This window comes from Hypanus sabinus, chromosome X1 (assembly GCF_030144855.1).
Source record: "Hypanus sabinus isolate sHypSab1 chromosome X1, sHypSab1.hap1, whole genome shotgun sequence".
Taxonomy (NCBI): domain Eukaryota; kingdom Metazoa; phylum Chordata; class Chondrichthyes; order Myliobatiformes; family Dasyatidae; genus Hypanus; species Hypanus sabinus.
The window spans coordinates 33,235,610-33,254,998 of NC_082738.1; the positions used below are offsets into that span (position 1 = coordinate 33,235,610).

General features: G+C 47.2%; 1 protein-coding gene across 1 annotated transcript in view; it reads left to right on the top strand.

The window, feature by feature from the left end:
• kif5ab (kinesin family member 5A, b) overlaps positions 1-15,874 on the top strand; it is a 95,869-nt gene extending 79,995 nt beyond the window's left edge. The window contains exons 24-29 of the mRNA XM_059956271.1: positions 6,726-6,942; positions 7,205-7,349; positions 8,203-8,276; positions 12,034-12,061; positions 13,266-13,364; positions 13,822-15,874. Coding sequence (XP_059812254.1) covers positions 6,726-6,942; positions 7,205-7,349; positions 8,203-8,276; positions 12,034-12,061; positions 13,266-13,344 — 543 coding nt within the window. The 3' untranslated portion in view covers positions 13,345-13,364; positions 13,822-15,874. The remainder of the gene's footprint in view (positions 1-6,725; positions 6,943-7,204; positions 7,350-8,202; positions 8,277-12,033; positions 12,062-13,265; positions 13,365-13,821) is intronic.
• The last annotated feature ends 3,515 nt before the right edge of the window (positions 15,875-19,389 follow it).

Genomic DNA, 19,389 nt, shown 5'->3' on the forward strand with positions numbered 1-19,389 from the left:
GATGACATCTGAGGAGGAGGGAGATGGATCTTGAGGCACAGAAGCATTGTGGTGTGAGGAGAGCGGAGCTACAGTAACTGAGGGAGAGGATTAACCATAGCCTTGCTGAATGAAGGAGCAGTCAAGGGGCTTACCTGTATCCCTGCCCCCTACCTCTTCCCTTCTGCCCCTCACCAAGCACCTCCCACTTTCCTTTCCCACACCCACAAGCCTTCATGAGCAGAATTTCTGAGTGACTGTAGCTCCGCAGTGTGGTCAGGATTGTTGCTTGGGGGTTGGAAATGCTGTGGGCATTTTGTTTCTTCTTTGAATGGTCCCTTCCTTCTTCCAACTTCTCTCTCTCTGTTTATTGCTCCCGCCTGCCTCCCTCATGTCCAAATGGCTGCAGGTGATGATCTGGCACGATGAGGTACCTCTCTCTTCCCACCACCCATTTAACCCCCACCTTGCACCTCTTCACTACATTCCTTGCCACCCTCCTCTGGCTGTGGGACTGCACGGCACTTGTGTCAGAATGGCATGGAGCAGTCATCAGTCACCCATTACACCCAAGTCACTATGCCTGAGCTTCCCCAAAGAGTCCCTGGCACAACCCAGACCAGGCGCCCAGCCCTTCCAGAGAAACCAAGGCATGCCTCTCGCGATGCGCCCTAACCGCCTCGCCAACCCCTCCCTCCCACAGCGTTCCCTCCTCACTGCTCCTCCCACATCAACCTGACAGTCAGCAAATTTGCCCTTGTGGGGCACCATGGAGGAAGCTTGCCAAACGATGGGCAGGTGCTGACTCTTCCAGAGTGGGTCTCATTACAGTCAAGGAGCTCTAACCTCAGGACAATGCAGTCATAACTTCTAAGTTGTACACACCCCCTCCCACCCCACCTACACCACTGTCCTTGTCCACCACACTAACATCTCAGCATCCTGCCGGAAGCTCCTCCATCTCATAACGCCAACATGTGGGTTTGGAGAGTCCAGTTGATGCCCAAAATTGGCACCCTGCTCCCGACCTGACGTAGCACACACCCCGTCACCTTCAATACCCCTCATCTGCTGCTTTGGGTACATCTCTCACCTGTTCAGGCCTGCCCACTTGCATGCCCTGCCTCAGAATGGGGAGAACGCAAGCATGCTGCTTCACCCTGCCCTACCTGAGTTACACTTGGAGGGTTCTTCCGAATCCCAGCTGAGAAAGAACTTCCAAGTCCTACCCAAATGGAGTCAATTTGAATCCTCATTGGATCTCGAAGTTGGACACGCTCTGGTTGTTTTCTCTGGAGGCTGACTGGAGACCTAATAGACATTTATGAGGTTATGAGAGGCATAGAAAAAGTAGACAGCTGGTATCTTTTTCCCCATAGTTGTAATGTCTAATAGTAGAGGACATTCACTTAAGGTGCGAGGGGGTAAGTTTGTTTACACAGAGTGGTGGGTGCCTGGAACACACTGCTAAGGGTGGAGGTGGAAGCAGATACAATGGAAGTGTTTGAGACTGTTAAACACACGGATGTGCAGGGAATGGAGGGATATGGACTTTGTGAAGACAGAACGGATTTGTTTAGGTAGGCATTGTGTTTGATGCAGACATTGTGAGCCAAAGGAGCATACCTGTGTTGTACTGTTGCATTACAGGATGAGGGCTCACTGAATTCTCTCAGGGAATCGGCATTGAATGATAGTGGCCACACAAGTTGATAGGGTAGTAAAGATATGCTTGCCTTTATTAGTCGAGGCATTGAGTTCACGAGTCAGTAGGTTGCAACTTTATAAAACTGTTCAGGCTGCACCTGGAGTATTAGATTCAGTTCTGGTCACCCCATTACAGGAAGGGTGTGGGGGCTTTGGAGAGGGTGCAGAGGAGATTCGCCAGGATACTACCTGGATTAGAGGGCGTGAGCTATAAGGAGAGGTTGGACAAACTTGGGTTGTTTTCTCTGGAGCAGCAGAAGCTAAGAGGAGACCTGATAGAAGTTTATAAGATTGGATAGACGGCTGGTATCTTTTTCCCAGGGTTGAAAAGTCTCATACCTGTGGGCATGCATTCAAGGTTAGAGAGGGTACGTTCAAAGGACACTTTTTTTTTACACAGAGAGTGGTGGGTGCCCAAAATATGCTCCAGGGATGATGGAGGAGGCAGATATGAGAGAGGGTTTTAAGAGATTGTTAGATAGACACTTGAAAGTGCAGAGAATTGAGGGATGTGGACATTCTATAGACAGAAGGGATTGTTGAGTTAGCTGTTTATTTACCAGTTTAATTAGTTCAGCACAATTGGTAAGCCAAAGAGCCTGTTCCTGTGCTGCACTGTTTTATGTTCTAGTAAAGAGACATTGGTGTGGGGCTGGTACATTGTGGAGGTCGTCGATGACAATGCCACAGAATGTGTCTGGATAACCGTGTTCCCATAACTGTCCAAGTCCAAAGGATCTCAAGTGTGGCATCACGAGTAGACAGTGTGGTGAGGAAGGAACACAGGAAGGACACTGTCCTTCATTATTCAGGGCAGGTGAAAGGAGATCATGCTCCATCTTTGTATAACATTGGTCAGAGCACAGCTGGAACAGTGTGTGCAGTTCTGGTCACCACACACCAGGGAAGATGTGACAGAGCCAGAGAGGGTGCAGAGTTGATTCACCAGGTGTCAGCTGGGATGGAGCTATGGAATGAGGGGATGTGTTCTGGAGGGGTTGGGTCTGTTCTCCCTGGAGCAAAGGAGGCTAAAAAGGGAGATATGATCAAGGTGTATAATGTTATGTTGGATATAGATGGAATAGTCTTCAGGAATCCCTACCCCATAACAGAAGTAGGTAAAGCTAGAGGACACAGATTTAGGGTGATTGGAGGGGTTCTGAGGGATATGGAAAAGGTAGACTACAGGAACGTTCTCCCCCTATCAAAGGCCAATTAAACTTCTGGGGGGAAAGTGAAGTAGATGGATATGGAGGGGGAGGTGGAACCTTCCTTTCCAGAGTGTGGTAAGTCCCATGAACACACAGACATTGTGAGCAGAGACAGAATCACTGAACTGCCCAGACAGAGAAGTATATGGGCCAAGTGCTGGGAGACACCCCTTGCTGTCTTCCCCATGAACTCTGCTGAAACTACTTCGGTTATAAATTGGTCTATGCGGGAATCTCTCCGGGCAGTAACTTTCCCCTCTTGCATATTATCTTTGCTCATTCTGCATTTGCTTGTACATGCAGTCATGCTTTGCTCCTCCTCCAGTTGCCTTTGTGTTTTTAATAGAATATTCAACTTACATAGTAAGTTACAGCATAGTACAGCGCACCTCTTAACCTACTCCAACGTCAATCTAACCTTTCCCTCCTACATAGGTCTCCATTTTTCTTTCATCCATGTGCCTAGTTCCTGATGTATTTGCCTCTACGGCCACCCCTGACAGATCAGTCCACACACCCACCATTCCCTGTGTATAAAATACCTACCTCTGACATCCCCCTTATATTTTCCTCCAATCAGTTTAAGATTATGCCCCTGGTATCAGCCATTGCCGCCCTGGGAAAAAGTCTCTGGCTGTCCACTCCATCTATGCCTCTTATTGTCTTGTACACCCCTTTCAAGTCACTTCTCATCCTTCTTTGTTCCCATGAGAAAAGCCCTGGCTCACCTACCATGGGGAACTGTGTCAAATGCCATGTGCACCATATCCACTCTCCACCTTCATCAAATTGTTTTGTCACTTCCACAAAGAATTCAATCAGGCTCATGAAGCACTACCTGCTCCTCACAAAACCATGCTGACTATCCCTAATGAGACTATGCCTCTCCAAATGCTCGTAAATCCTGTCTCTAGGAATCCGCTTCAATAGTTTGCCCTTTTCTTGTCTTTTTTCCAAGGAGGTGTGTATTGTCCATCTGCCAATCTGCCACAATCACCATTAACATCTTTCACCTCTCACCCTAAACCTATGGCCTCTAGTTGTGAACTCCCCTAGCCTGGGGAAAAGACTGTTACTGTATATGTTCCTCATTCTCCTACATTCCAAGGAATGCAAACCTAGCCTGGCCAATCTCTCCCTATAACTCAAGTCCTCTAGCCCTGGTAATAATCTTGTACATCTCTGCACACTTTCCAGTTTAACCCCATCTTTCCTGCAACAGGGTACACTATAGTCACAAGACCTGCCTCACCAACATCTTGTAAAATTACTATAACTCAATGCCCTGACTGATGAAGGCTAGTGTGCGAAGCGCCTTTTCACCTGCCTGTCTAACTGTGATGCCACTTTCAACAAACTATGCACATGTACCCTTGCTTCCTCTGTTTCACCACACTCCCTAGAGCCCTATCATTTGTAGTAGAGGTCCCAAGCTGGTTTGACTTTCCAAAATGCATTATCTGTATTGAAATCCATTTGCCACTCCTTGGTCCAATTCCCTAATTGATCAAGGCCCCTTTGTAATCTATGATAACCTTCTTTGCTATCAACAACACCACCTCATTTTGTGATATTCACAAATGTATTCATATTGTGCATTCACATACAAATAACAAATTACAAGGGTCCCTATACTAGTCCCTGCAGCACACCACTAATCAACAGCCTCCAATCCAAGTAAACTCATCAAACTATAGTAAGACCATCCTACCTGTTCTAGCTCCCTATCCAGTGTGGTAACTCTTTCATTTGTTTCTTTAGTCTTTACACCTCTACATTCTTTGCCGCTATTTTGATATGTGATCTGGCTATGTAAACATCATGGCACAGTACCATCATCCTGCCAGCAGAGGTGCTGCTGGTGTCGGTGACATCTCCTTGGGCTCCCTGTGGCTTGGTGTGGCTAGCTTTTTATTCCCAGCTCCCCTTTATTATTTTGCATGCCATCCATCCAGATCATTTCATTGCAACAGTGCATCAAGGTAGTACAAAGAAAGCAATTAGAGAATGTAAAATAAAGGGTCACAGTTACAAAGAAAGTACAGTGCAAGGAGACAGTAAGGTGCAAGGGCATAATGAGTACGACTATAGACTATGAGGTCAAGAGTCCATCTTATTGTACTAGGGAACTGATCAATAGACTTATAACAGTGGGGTAGAAGCTGTCCCTGAGCCTGGTGGTTACGTGCTTTCAGGCTTTTGTATCTTCCACCCGATGGGAGGGGGAGAAGAGAGAATGTCCAGAATGGGTGGTGTCTTTGATTAAGCTGGCTGCTTTGCCGAGGCAGTGAGAAGTGTGGACAGAGTCCATGGAGGGGAGGCTGGTTTCCATGATGTGCTGAGCTGTGTCCACAACACTCTGAAGTTCCTTGTGATCACAGGCAGAGCAGTTGTCACACCAAACTGTGATGCATCTTGATAGGATACTTTCTGTGCTGTAGCGATAAAAATTAGTGAGGGTCAATGGGGACATACCAAACTTCTTTAACCTCCTGAGGAAATAGAGATGGTGGTGAGCTTTCTCAGCTGTGATGCCAACATGGTTGAACCAGAACATGTGATTGGAGATGTTCATTCCTAGGAACTTGAAGTTCTCAACCCTCCCGTTATCAGCACGGATGACATTTACAGGAGCCTGAACACTGAAAACCACCCCCCCACCCCACCTTTCTGAAGTCATTAACCATTGGTTTGCTGACATTAAGGGAAAGGTTATTGTCATGACACATCTCCAAACTTTCTATCTATTTGCTGGCTCATCATCATTTGCGATTCAGCCCACTGTGGTGATATCATGTCAGCCGATAGATTGCCCCTTCATTTTAGACTGTGCTTCAACCTATTGTCAGGGTGCGTACACATATTGAGACTTGGGAAGGTGGGGGTGTTTGCTCCTTGTGGTGAACATTCATCACACAAAGGGGTAGGGTATGCTGGTGATACTGAGGTCTGCAGAGACTACTTCTCTCAGGGGGGGGAATGTCTGGAATTGTCTGCCCCCACCCTTTGGGGTGGCAGGCGGAGGCTAGGTATTTGGGAGGGGAGATTAAAGAGGTGGGCAAAGCAATGTTTGGGAGATAGGGTGAGGGTGGAATTGAGAGCTGTGGGGAACTGGGATGGAACAGGAGATGACGCCTGGGGTGGATCAGCCATGATCACACTGAAAGAAGTGTGACAAAGCGATTCCTGTGACTATTTCCTGGTGCACTGAAGCCTGAAAGTTACTCCAAGCAAGCCCAGAATCCCAGGAATTAATCAAACATAATACAGAACACAGAAAGTACAGTGCAGGAACAGGCTCTCCAGCCTACCCATGTTGTGCCAAATGAATTAAACCTAATCTAATTGCTCTTCACTGCACATTGACTACATCCATGTACCAATCCAAAAGCCTCTAGAACGCCTTTATTGTATCTGCCTCCATCACCATTCCTGGCAGCACATTCCAGGCACCCAACTCTCTGCGTGGTAAAAAAAAAACTTGCTCCACATTTTAAACTTTCCACCTCTCACCTTAAATGCCTGTCAACTCTATCTACACCTCTCATAATCTTATATACCTCTCTCAGGTCTTCCCTTAGCCTTCGCTGCTCCAGAGAAAACAATTCCAGTTTGTCGAACCCCTCCTTATAGTTCAAGCCCTCTAATCCAGGCAGCATCCTGGTGAATCTCTTCTGCACCCTCTCCAAAGAAAATGTCAGGGTGGGAGGGGGTTTCTGAGGCTGATCCCAGCCACTTGCTTCATGAATCGACTGACCGACGTTTTCCTTCCTGCCGATCTCTTCCCTTTGTCGTGGGGGGATCCGTGAACGGGCCAACCACACCCAGCTGGTTCGTGACAATGCAGACCTGCGTTGTGAGCTTCCGAAGCTGGAGAAACGACTGCGGGCTACGGCTGAGAGAGTGCGGGCCCTGGAGGCAGCACTGAAGGAGGCGAAGGAGGGAGCGGTGAAGGACCGCCGACGCTACCAGCTGGAGGTGGAGCGCATCAAAGAGGTGGTGCGCTCCAAGAATGGGCCCAGGAGGTCACACTCAGCGCAGATCGGTGAGAAGGGGGAGCGGACGTCCTACTGCAACCTGACCGACCTTACAACAATGCGGCGCTCTCTCCTCAACTCCACTCCTCAGCATGATGCTCTCTCCTCACCACCCCTCCCTTAGTGTCACTACCCCTTCCATAGTACTCCCTCCTTGCCACCCATCCCAGAGCGCAACGCTCCCTCCTCGTCACCCCTCCCATAATGTGGCACTCTCTCCTCACCGATCATCTCAGTCTGTGATTCTGAGGCTCTTCCTTTCTCTTGCAGCAAAGCCAGTTCGCCCAGGACAACACCCAGCTTGCTCCCCTCTGGGTCTGCACATTCCTCGTCACCCTGAATCCTGCACCTTCAGCAATGCCCTCTTCCATACATGCCACCCTCTATACCTGGCTGACAGCTCCAAAGTCAAATAGTAAGTGTGGAGAGAGCTTCACTCTGTGTCTGACCCCGGGAATGTGTGATGGGATGGTGTGGAGGGAGATTGACTCTGTGTCTGACCCCAGGAGTGTGTGATGGGATGGTGTGGAGGGAGATTGACTCTGTGTCTGACCCCAGGAGTGTGTGATGGGATGGTGTGGAGGGAGATTGACTCTGTGTCTGACCCTGGGAGTGTGTGATGGGACGGTGTGGAGGGAGATTCACTCTGTGTCTGATTCTGGGAGTGTGTGATGAGACGGTGTGAAGGGAGATTCACTCTCTGTCTGAACCCTGGAGTGTGTGATGGGACGGTGTGGAGGGAGATTCACTCTGTGTCTGACCCCGGAAGTGTGTGATGGGACAGTGTGGAGGGAGATTCACTCTGTGTCTGAACCCTGGAGTGTGTGATGGGACAGTGTGGAGGGAGATTCACTCTGTGTCTGACCCTGGGAGTGTGTGATGGGACGGTGTGGAGGGAGATTCACTCTGTGTCTGACCCTGGGAGTGTGTGATGGGAGAATGTGGAGGGAGATTCACTCTGTGTCTGATTCTGGGAGTGTGTGATGAGACGGTGTGAAGGGAGATTCACTCTCTGTCTGAACCCTGGAGTGTGTGATGGGACGGTGTGGAGGGAGATTCACTCTGTGTCTGACCCCGGGAGTGTGTGATGGGACGATGTGGAGGGAGATTCACTCTGTGTCTGACCCTGGGAGTGTGTGACAGGAGGGGGTGGATGAGCCTCACCCTGTATGGGAGTGTGCCTATTTATATTTCTGAGTGAGTCTGTTGTGTGTGTCTCATTGGGAATTTGATTCAGATATGTACTGACTGATTACTCCCTTCCCAAGCTCACTAGGTGGACCATGCAGCAGTGTGCCGGCTGATTGCCTTGACCTCTATCAGAAGGAGATTGTGGATAATGGTATGATTTATTGACCTGCCCTTTTCTTGTGTTGCTGGAAGTTTCAGAGACTGGTGGTAACCTACCACAATGATGGTGGGGGCGAGCGGCATTGTCTGTATGGGAACGGTGTTCACACTTGGCCAGTTTACACCTCACCTGACATGTAATGGCAGTGAACACCGGCCAGTGCGAGACACCAGCACTTGATAGTTACATTGGAAACACAGGGCATTTTGGACTGATTGCTGTGTAATGACAGCAAACACAAGCCAGTGCAAAACACCATCACTTGAAGCTTGTGTAGAACAAGCTGGTTTGGAGTATCTAAAGATACCAAGCACAGGCCAGTGTGAGATGCCAGCTCTCGATGGTCATCCAAGAAACACAGGGTAGTTTGGACTGATTGGTGTGCGATGGCAGCAAACACACTCCAGCACACAAACAGGTCCTTTGGCCCATCTAGTCTGTGCCGAACCACTTTAACTGTCTACTCTCATTGACCTGCATAGCCCTTCAAACCCCTATCATCTACGTATCTAGCCAATGTTGAAATCCAGCTCGCATGCACCACTTGTGCTGGCAACTCATTCCACACACTCATACCCTCTGAGTGAAGACATTTCCCCTCATGTTCCCCTGAACTTTTTACCTTTCACCCTTAACCCATGACCTTTGATTGTAGTCCCACCCAACCTCAGTGGAAAAAGCCTGTTTGCATTTACTCTGTCTATACCCCTCATAATTTTGTATACCTCTATCAAATCTCCCAACAATCTTCTACATTCCAAGGAATAAAGTCTTAACCTATTCAGTCTTTCCTTATAACTCAGGTTATCCAGACCCAGCAACATCCTTGAAATCTTCTCTGTATTCTTTCAATCTTATTTACTGTACTTCTTTCCTGTAGGTAGGTGACCAAAACTGCACCAATAATCCAAATTAGGCCTCACCAACATCTTGTCGAAATTCAACATAACATCCCAACTCCTGTACTCAATACTTCAGTTTATGAAGGCCAATGAGCCAAAAGCTTTCTTTACAACTCTGTCTACCTGTGATACCATCTTCAATAAATCATGGGCCAATATTGCCATATTCCTTTATTCTACCACACTCTTCAATATCCTACCATTCATTAAGTAAGGTCCACCCTGTTTGGTGCTACCAAAGTGCAACACCTCAGCCTTCTCTGGATTAAATTCCATCAGCCATTTTTCAGCCCACTTTTCCAGCCTTCCTCACTGTACACTACATCGACAATCTTGGTGCCACCTGTAAATTCGCTGTTTACCACATTATCATCCAGATCATTGATATAGATGACAAACAGCAACAGGCCCAGCACCAATCCCTGTGGTACTCCACTAGTCACAGGCCTCCAGTCAGAGAGGCAATTATCTACTACCACTCTCTGGCTTCTCCATAAGGACCTCTTTACTCCTATACTCAATTCCTCTTGTTATAAAAGCCAGCATGCCATTAGCTTTCTTCACTACCTGCTGTACCTGCATGCTTGCTTTCATTGACTGATGTACAAGAACACCTAGATCTCGTTGGACTTCCCCTTTTCCTAACTTGACTCCATTTAGATAGTAATCTGCCTTCCTGTTCTTGCCACCAAAGTGGATAACCTCACATTTATCCACATTAAACTGCATCTGCCATACATTTGCCTACTCACCCAACCTGTCCAAGTCACCCTGCATTCTCACAACATCCTCCTGACATTTCACACTGCCACACAGCTTTGTGTCATCGGCAAATTTGCTAATGTTACTTTTAATCCCTTCATCTAAATCATTAATGTATTTTGTAAACAGCTGCGGTCCCAGCACCGAACCTTGCAGTACCCCACAGGTCCCAGCCTGCCATTCCGAAAGGGACCCGTTAATCGCTACTCTTTGTTTCCTGTCAGCCAGCCAATTTTCAATCTATGTCACTACTCTGCCCCCAATACCACGTGCCCTAATTTTGCCCACTAATCTCCTATGTGGGACTTTATCAAAAGCCTTCTGGAAGTCCAAGTACACTACATCCACTGGCTCTCCCTTGTCCATTTTCATAGTTACATCCTCAAAAAACTCCAGAAGATTAGTCAAGCATGATTTCCTCTTCATAATTCCATGCTGACTTGGACTGATCCTTCTACTGCTATCCAAATGTGTTGTAATTTTCTCTTTTATAATTGACTCCAGCATCTTTCCCACCACTGACGTCAGGCTAACTGGTCTATAATTCCCTGTTTTCTCTCTCCCTCCTTTCTTAAAAAGTGGGACAACATTAGCCACCCTCTAATCCGCAGGAACTATTCCTGAGTCTATAGAACATTGGAAAATGATTACCAATGCGTCCACGATGTCTAGAGCCACCTCTTTAAGTACCCTGGGATGCAAACCATCAGGTCCCGGGGACTTATCAGCCTTCAGACTCAACAGTCTATCCAACACCGTTTCTTGCCTAATATAAATTTCCTCAATTCATCCATTACCCTAGTTCCTTTGGCCACTATTACATCTGGGAGATTGTTTGTGTCTTCCCTAGTGAAGACAGATCCAAAGTACCTGTTCAATTCATCTGCCATTTCCTTGTTCCCCATAATAAATTCACCCGTTTCTGTCTTCAATGGCCCAATTTTGGTATACTCACATACCTAAAGAAGCTTTTACTATCCTCCTTTATATTCTTGGCTAGTTTACCTTCGTACCTCATTTTTTCTCGGCGTATTGCCTTTTTTGTTATCTTCTGTTGCTCTTTAAAAGCTTTCCAGTCCTCCGGTTTCCCGCTCATCTTTGCTATGTTATACTTCTCTTTTATTTTTATACTGTCCTTTACTTCCCTCATCAGCCATGGCCTCCCCTTACTCCCCTTAGGATCTTTCTTCCTCGTTGGAATGAACCAATCCTGCACCTTCTGCATTATTCCCAGAAATACCTGCCATTTTTGTTCCATTGTCTTCCCTGCTAAGGTTTTGTTCCATTGAACTTTGGCCAGCTCCTTCCTCATAGCTCCATAGTTCCCTTTGTTCAACTGTAAATACTGACACATCTGATTTTCCCTTCTCCTTCTCAAATTGTAGGTTAAAACATATCATATTATGGTCACTACCTCCTAATGGCTCCTTTACCTCGAGGTCCCTGATCAAATCCGGTTCATTACACAACACTAAATCTAGAATTGCCTTCTCCCTGGTAGGCTCCAGTACAAGCTGTTCTAAGAATCCATCTCAGAGGCACTCCACAAACTCCCTTTCTTGGGGTCCAGTACCATCCTGATCATCCCAGTCTACCTGCATGTTGAAATCCCCCATGACAACTGTATCATTACCTTTGCAACTTTGCCTCCATTCTATGGATTCTGTGTCTGTCTGAGTAAATACAGATGCAAAAAATTAATTTAAGGTCTCTCCCATCGCTTTTGGCTCCACACATGGATTACCTTTCTGATCTCCCAGAGGAACAATTTTGTCCCTTGCAATCCTGATGCAGGTAACTGGTACAGAATGCCCATGTAAAACACAGACTAGTTGAACTAATCATTGTTTTCTCTGTTCACACTCCCTCCCTCTTTGTGTACTATTCAGAGTCTTATCTTGCTCCCTCCCTCCCTGTGTATTCGTCACTCTGTTTCTCCATTCAATCTCCCTCAACTGCCTCTCCCTTCCCCCTCCCTCCACTTTTTCTGTTCATCACTCACCCTCTGTGTACTAATCACTTGCTTTTTCTGTTCACTCCCACCCAATCCCACCCTGACTATTCGGTCAATCCCTTCTCCACAGGGAATGAGACGGACATCAATGACAACAGGTGAGCACCAGATTCCCATGGTCTCTTTAGCATGAATGAGTGGGCCAGCACTTTTGTGTCAGAAGCAGGGCTTCAAATCTCACCTCGGTGGATGTGGAATTAAAACTGACATGTTTTTTTTTAAAATAAACTCACAGGCTCTCTACCCAAGGAATTGAGAGGGAGGACAATTTGTAAATTGGTTTATTACTGTCATCACAGTGCAGTGAAAAACATTTGATTGTGCATGCCACCCATACAGATCATTTCACCACACTGAGGTAGAACAAGGGAAAACAATAAAAGAATGCAAAATGCAAGGAAAGTACAAGAGCAGGTAGACAATAATGTGCCTGGGTCATAATGAGGCCTGGAGCCCAATTAATCGTACTGGGAGACCATTCGATAGTCTTCTAATAGTGGGGTAGAATTTGTCCTTGAGCATGGTAGATCGTGCTTTCAGGCTTTTGTATCTTCTGCCTGAAGAAAGAGGGGAGAAAAGACTATGTCCGGGGTGGGTAGGGTCTTCGATTATGTCGGCAGATTTCAGGATCAGAATCAGAATCAGGTTTATTATCACCGGCATGTGATGTGAAATTTGTTAACTTAGCAGCAGCAGTTCAATGCAAAACATAATATAGAAGAGAAAATAATAAATAAAAATAAATAAATCATATTCAGAATACTTTATACAGTATACATATGTTGAATAGATTAAAAATTGTGCAAAAAACAAAAATACTATGTATTTTTTAAAAAGTGAGGTAGTGTCCAAGGGTCCATTTAGGAATCGGATAGCAGAGGGGAAGAAGTTTGGATTAAGCACCATCTGCCATTTCTCTGCTCATCTCCCCCGTATCCTATTATATCCTTTCTCAACTTTCCTCACTTTCTGCAGTTCCATCAATTCTTCTGTTGTCTGCAAACTTAGTAACTGGACCACCTTCATTTTTGTTGTACATCCGATAATATCCCACGTTCTGGGTGAAAGCTCGTCAGAACATTAATGAGAGTGGGGTGAAAGAAAGCTTTACTGAGGTAGTGGGAAGTGTAGGCAGAGTCTGTGGAAGTTTCTGGAATGCAAAGGTGGGAACACAGGAGGTTGATTATATGTGTATAAGACAACAGCACAAGTGATTGCTGGAATTGGGGAATCAATCAGAGACAAGGTGACGATGGGCTGAGTGGCCTGTTGAGTGACGGCAGCTATGTCCTCTCTCTGCAGGAGTGAGACGCACTGTGGTTGCAAGGCTGAGGACCCAGCAAAACTCTACATCATTCCCCAGCAGACAGCTGCCAGCTAATGGATCAACCCCACCTGTAGGTAGGTCACCCCACTAGCCTGGAACTGTGCCCACTTACTCCACCCTAACGGGACCCCTGTCCAACTACCAACCTCCCGCCTCTACACCCTTGCCCATCTCTGTGATCCCCTCCCTCCCCATCCCTGTGAACTCCTCTGGCCCCACATCTCTCCCCAAATTTGCCCGTCTCTCCCCCACTTACACTCCTAAAATATCACCCTTGGACAATATTGACCAGAGGAGGTCACAGACAGGAAGGGGAACAGTGGAGGGAGGGGTTCACAGAGGGCAGTGGGGAAGGGAGGGGGTCACATAGATGGCAGGAGAGAGGGATAGAGAGCCAGGGCTCTCTACCCTTGTTATAGTCAGTTCTGCAGCCGTTTCTCGGTGGAGAGGGGGTTGGGGGGTGGGAACTGGAACTGTGTAGATCCGTCTCCTCACTGACTGCCCCCTTTCTCTCCTTCCCACCCCCCACAGGAGGCTCCCACCCGCCTGCGGATCACCTGCTTCTGTTCCTACGGCTTCGAGGAACATTGTAGAACCATCCTCCTCCATCACAACCCTAAGCTCTCCTTCCCCTTTGCCCTCCCCCAACTCCCCCACCTCCCCCTTCGGGCTGCGTGCAGCGGGGATGGTTCTCGGAGGGGTACAAGAAGTGGCTGTTCACAATGATGCTGTCACCCTCATCTCTTGCCATGGAAGGTGGGAGCCTTTGCTCTGGAGTCAGCCATCTCTCTGACTCTGTTGCTGCGTGTCCTGTTCCTCCCCTATCCTCACCCCCCCCCCCCCCACCCATGACTGCATACTCGACGGACCGATACCAGGTTCACAGTCTCTGGATTCCCTAAGGATATTCCAACATCACATTCCCTACCCCTCATCCACTCTCCTGGTGTTGTGGATCAGTCTGAATGTCGCAATTGTTTTTCTCTGTCCCGTCCCCCCCACCCCGGTGTTTCTAGATCAGTGCTGCACCATGTGAGAGGTTGGTTTCTTCTGGGAAAGTCCGGACGTTGCCTGGAGGCTGACAGAGAGGAGCTTGTCATTCAGGTTCCGAGGGGTGCCACCTTGGATTGCTGCATTTCTAGATCGATGCAGTGTGTTGCATATTCTAGATCACCATGTTCCAACACACAGGCCCATCCTCCTGTTCTGAGTAAGAGTGAGTTTAACTGGAATGGTCTGCTTCTCCTGGTTAGTGCCTCAACACAGAGGATCACTGTTGTTCTGGATCAGGGTGGAGCTGGACAGGACTTCCCAATGTTCAGGATAAATCTAACATTGGTAAGGGTGTCTGTTCAGGATCACTGAGTCATTGAGCAGGATGCCCTGTTTTTCTGGATCATCGTGGCACCAGGCAAGATTACCATTGTTCTAGATAATTGGAGCACATGGTTGCTGTACTTGATGAGCATGGCACTGGAGAGGATACTCTGCTGTTCTGGATAAAGGTGGCACAGGGAAAGATCTGCCCCAATTCTAGATCAGCTATGGTTCAGGTTGGCAGTATCGACCACTGTTGCAGATTAGTGTTGCCCCTGAACAGGGCAAACTCATCTTCTAGGTCAGAGTGGTGCCGGCCAGGGCCCACCAGTGTTCTAGATTGGTGTGTAGTCAGATTCATCTGTCTGTGTTCTAGAGCAGAGTGTCACTAGACAGGGTCTGCTGATAGTCCAGTTCAATGTGGGGGCACAGGACAGGATAGGAATTTGTTCTAGATCAACGTGGCACAAGGTAGAATCACCTATTGTTCTTGACTGGTAGTGCGTAAAGCAGGATCAGGCGGAGTTTTAGATCATCCTGCATCAAGGACAGATTTGATTGGTGTTCTAGACTGATGTGGCATTGTACAGTGGCTGTTGGTGTTCTAGATCCGAGTTGTAGCAGCCATTATGCTAGAGTCAGGTGGCACCAGATGCAGAGTTGACTTGTGTTCCAGGTCAGAGCGGTATGGGACAGAGCCAGCTGCTGTTCTAATTCAGAGTCATGGTGGACAGAGCCAGCTGGTATTCTGGATTGACATGGCATTGTGCTGGTTCCATTGGTGCTGAGACAGATGGCACCAGTGCGTGTACTAGATATATGGGACCTGGAGACCACCCTCCTCTGAAAAGGACCCGACTGCAGTTTCACCACCGAGAACCCCACATCCACACTCACCCCATGCTCTGAGAACAGTGGGGAGATTTGAATCTGTAGGGACTGGACTGGATGGGCAGAATGACCCCTAACGTTCCAGATTCAATGCCTCGGGGTGTGGAGGGGAGGAGACCCACAGGATGCATTCATGGCCGATCCAGGGAGGAGTCAAACCCTCCGCTCGTGCCTCTGCACATTCCCATCCACCTCCCTTTGCCCCGCCTCCGGCTTGCTCTGTCACTTGTCTGTATGTTCACCCCCCACCTCACCTTGTCTGCGTTTGTGTCTGTGTTGCATGTCAACCTGAGAAACACGACCTACCATCCATCAGCTCTTTTACCTGCGTGCAGGTCCGATCAATAAAAGATCAGAGATGAGGTAACCTTGTGATGTTGGCTCTCATTTGCCCCACTGGTTCCAGAATTGTTACAAGCCTCCGGAGGTCATTTCCATGCTCCTGTCAGCTGAGGTACGGGATGATCACTCTCCTGTGTTCTTTAATCAGTGCCCTCTGTCCTTCTCCTGTCCATGGGACAAACTCCCTAATTCCAGGATAAAGGTTCCAATCCATAGCACAAAAAACACTGGATTCCAAAATCAATTTCCGAACTGTGGGATAAACTCCCCAATACAGGGGTAAATGTCCAGATGTATAAACAACCAAATCCCAGTACAAATCCTGAATCAAGGGTATATATTCCTAAATCCCAAGATACCTGTGCCACGTGCGAGTGAGGCGAAGAATAGAATGATTATGCACATTAATAAGAGGCTGAGAGCATGGTGCAGGAAGGAAGGGTTCAGGTTTTTGGATAATTGGTCTTTGTTCCAGGGACATTGGGATCTGTTTCGAAGGGACGGTCTACATCTGAACCGGAGGGGTACTAACATTCTTGCAGGAGTGTTTGCCAGTGCTGCTCGGGGGGGGGTTTAAACTAGATGTGCAGGGGGCAGGGATCCAGATCCAGAGGGTTGGTCAGAAGGAGCATGGGGTTAAATGTGTAGAAGGTTTGGGTGATCTTGAGAAGGTCATCAAAATTCAGGGTGCAATTAGCCCGATGGAAGTTCAAGGAGCTGGGTTAGGTACAGTAGACAGTGTTTTAAGCAAAGAGAGGAGGAATGGGCTAAGAATTCTATACTTGAATGCGCGTAGTGTCAGAAATAAGACAGATGAGCTTGAAGCTCAGATGAAAATGGGGAACTACGATATTGTTGGGATAACGGAGACATGGCTGCAAGGGGATCAGGCCTGGGAATTGAGTGTACCAGGGTATACGTGCTATCGTAGAGACAGAAATATGGGAAGACGGGGTGGGGTGGCCCTGTTGGTGAGGAATGAGATTCAGTCCTTAGCAAGAGGTGACTTGGGAACAGGGGAAATAGAGTCTGTGTGGATTGAGCTGAGGAACAGTAAGGGTAAAAAGACCATAATGGGTGTTGTGTACAGGCCCCCAAACAGTGGCGTGGATATTGGGTACAAGTTGATTAGGGAGTTAACATTGGCATGTGCTAAAGGTAATGCAGTCGTTACGGGAGATTTCAACATGCAGGTGAACTGGGAGAATCAGGTAGGTGCTGGACCCCAGGATAGGGAGTTTGTGGAGTGTCTAAGGGATGTATTTTTGGAACAGCTTGTGCTTGAGCCAACCAGGAACGAGGCTATTTTGGAATTGGTGATGTGTAATGAACAGGAATTGATAAGTGATCTTGAAGTAAAGGAGCCATTAGGAAGTAGTGATCATAACATGATAAGTTTTTATCTACAATTTGAGAGGAATAAGGGCAGATCAGAGGTGTCAGTGTTGCAATTAAATAAAGGAGACTATGGAGCCATGAGGGAAGAGCTGGCCAAAGTTAAATGGGCGGATGCCCTGGCAGGAAAGAGAGTGGATCAGCAGTGGCAGATATTCTTGGGCATAATACAAAAGATGCAAAAGCAGTTCATTCCAATGAGAAGGAAGGATTCAAAGAGGGGAAAGGGGCCACAGTGGTTGACAAAGGAAGTCAGAGATTGTATAGCATTAAAGAAAAAGAAGTATGACAGGGCTAATATGAGTGGGAATACAGATGATTGGGAAAGTTTTAAGGAACAGCAGATCTTAACTAAAAAAGCAATACGGAGAGAAAAAATCAGGTATGAGCTCAGTCTAGCCAGGAATATAAAAGGGGATAGCAAAAGCTTTTTTAGCTATGTGAAGAGAAAGAAGATAGTTAAGAACAATGTTGGCCCCTTGAAGAATGAATTGGGAGAAGTTGTTATGGGAAACAGGGAAATGGCAACAGAATTTAATGCGTACTTTAGATCTGTCTTCACCAGGGAGGACACAAGCAATCTCCCAGATGTATGGATGGGCCAGGGTCATAAGATATCAGAGGAATTGAGACAGATTGACATTAGGAAAGAAACTGTGATGAATAGACTGGTAGGACCGGGTCCTGATGGTCTGCATCCGAGGGTTCTAAAAGAGGTGGCTCAGGAAATTGCGGATGCATTGGTAATCATTTTCCAATGTTCCTTTGATTCAGGATCAGTTCCTGAAGATTGGAGAGTGGCTAATGTTATCCCACTTTTCAAGAAGGGAGGGAAGGAGAAAACGGAGAACTATCGCCCTGTTAGCCTAACGTCAGTCGTGGGGAAGATGCTTGAGTCCATTATTAAGGACGAAATAGTGGCACATCTTGATGGCAGAAATAGGATTAGGCCGAGCCAGCATGGATTTACCAAGGGCAAATCATGCTTGACTAATCTGTTGGAGTTTTTTGAGGGTGTAACAAGGATGTTAGACGAGGGTAAGCCAGTGGATGTTGTGTACCTAGATTTTCAGAAGGCATTCGATAAGGTGCCACATAGGAGATTGGTGAGTAAAATCAGAGCTCATGGCATTGGGGGCAGGATTTCAACATGGATAGAAAACTGGTTGGCAGTTAGAAAGCAAAGGGTAGCAGTGAATGGGTGTTTCTCGGACTGGCTGGAGGTGACTAGTGGGGTACCACAGGGCTCTGTATTGGGATCACAGCTCTTTACGATTTATGTCAACGATTTAGATGAAGGCATTGAAAACTATATCAGCAAGTTTGCTGACGATACTAAACTGGGTGGCAGTGTGACATGCAAAGAGGACGTTAGGAGAATACAGGGAGACTTGGATAGGCTGGGTGAGTGGGCAGATACTTGGCAGATGTCATTCAATGTGAATAAATGTGAAGTTATCCACTTTGGAAGCAGGAACAAGAGGGCAGAGTATTGTCTGAACGGTGTAGAGTTAGGTAAGGGAGAGATGCAAAGAGACCTAGGAGTCCTAGTTCACCAGTCAATGAAGGTGAATGAGCAAGTGCAACAGGCATTGAAGAGGGCAAATGGAATGTTGGCCTTTGTTACAAGGGGAATTGAGTACAAGAGCAAGGATGTCCTTTTGCATTTGTACAGGGCCCTGGTGAGACCACACCTGGAATATTGTGGACAGTTTTGGTCTCCAGGTTTAAGGAAGGACATTTTGGCAATTGAGGAAGTGCAGCGTAGATTCACTAGGTTGATTCCTGGGATGGCAGGGCTGTCTTATGCAGAGAAATTGGAGAGATTGGGCTTGTACACGCTGGAATTGAGGAGATTGAGAGGGGATCTGATTGAAACGTTTAAGATAATTAAAGGATTTGATAGGATTGAGGCAGGTAATATGTTCCAGATGTTGGGAGAGTCCAGTACCAGAGGGCATGGATTGAGAATAAGAGGTCAGTTATTTAAAACAGAGTTGAGGAAGAGCTTCTTCTCCCATAGAGTTGTGGAGGTGTGGAATGCACTGCCTCGGAAGACGGTGGAGGCCAATTCTCTGGATGCTTTCAAGAAGGATCTAGATAGATATCTGATGGATAGGGGAATCAAGGGATATGGGGACAAGGCAGGGACTG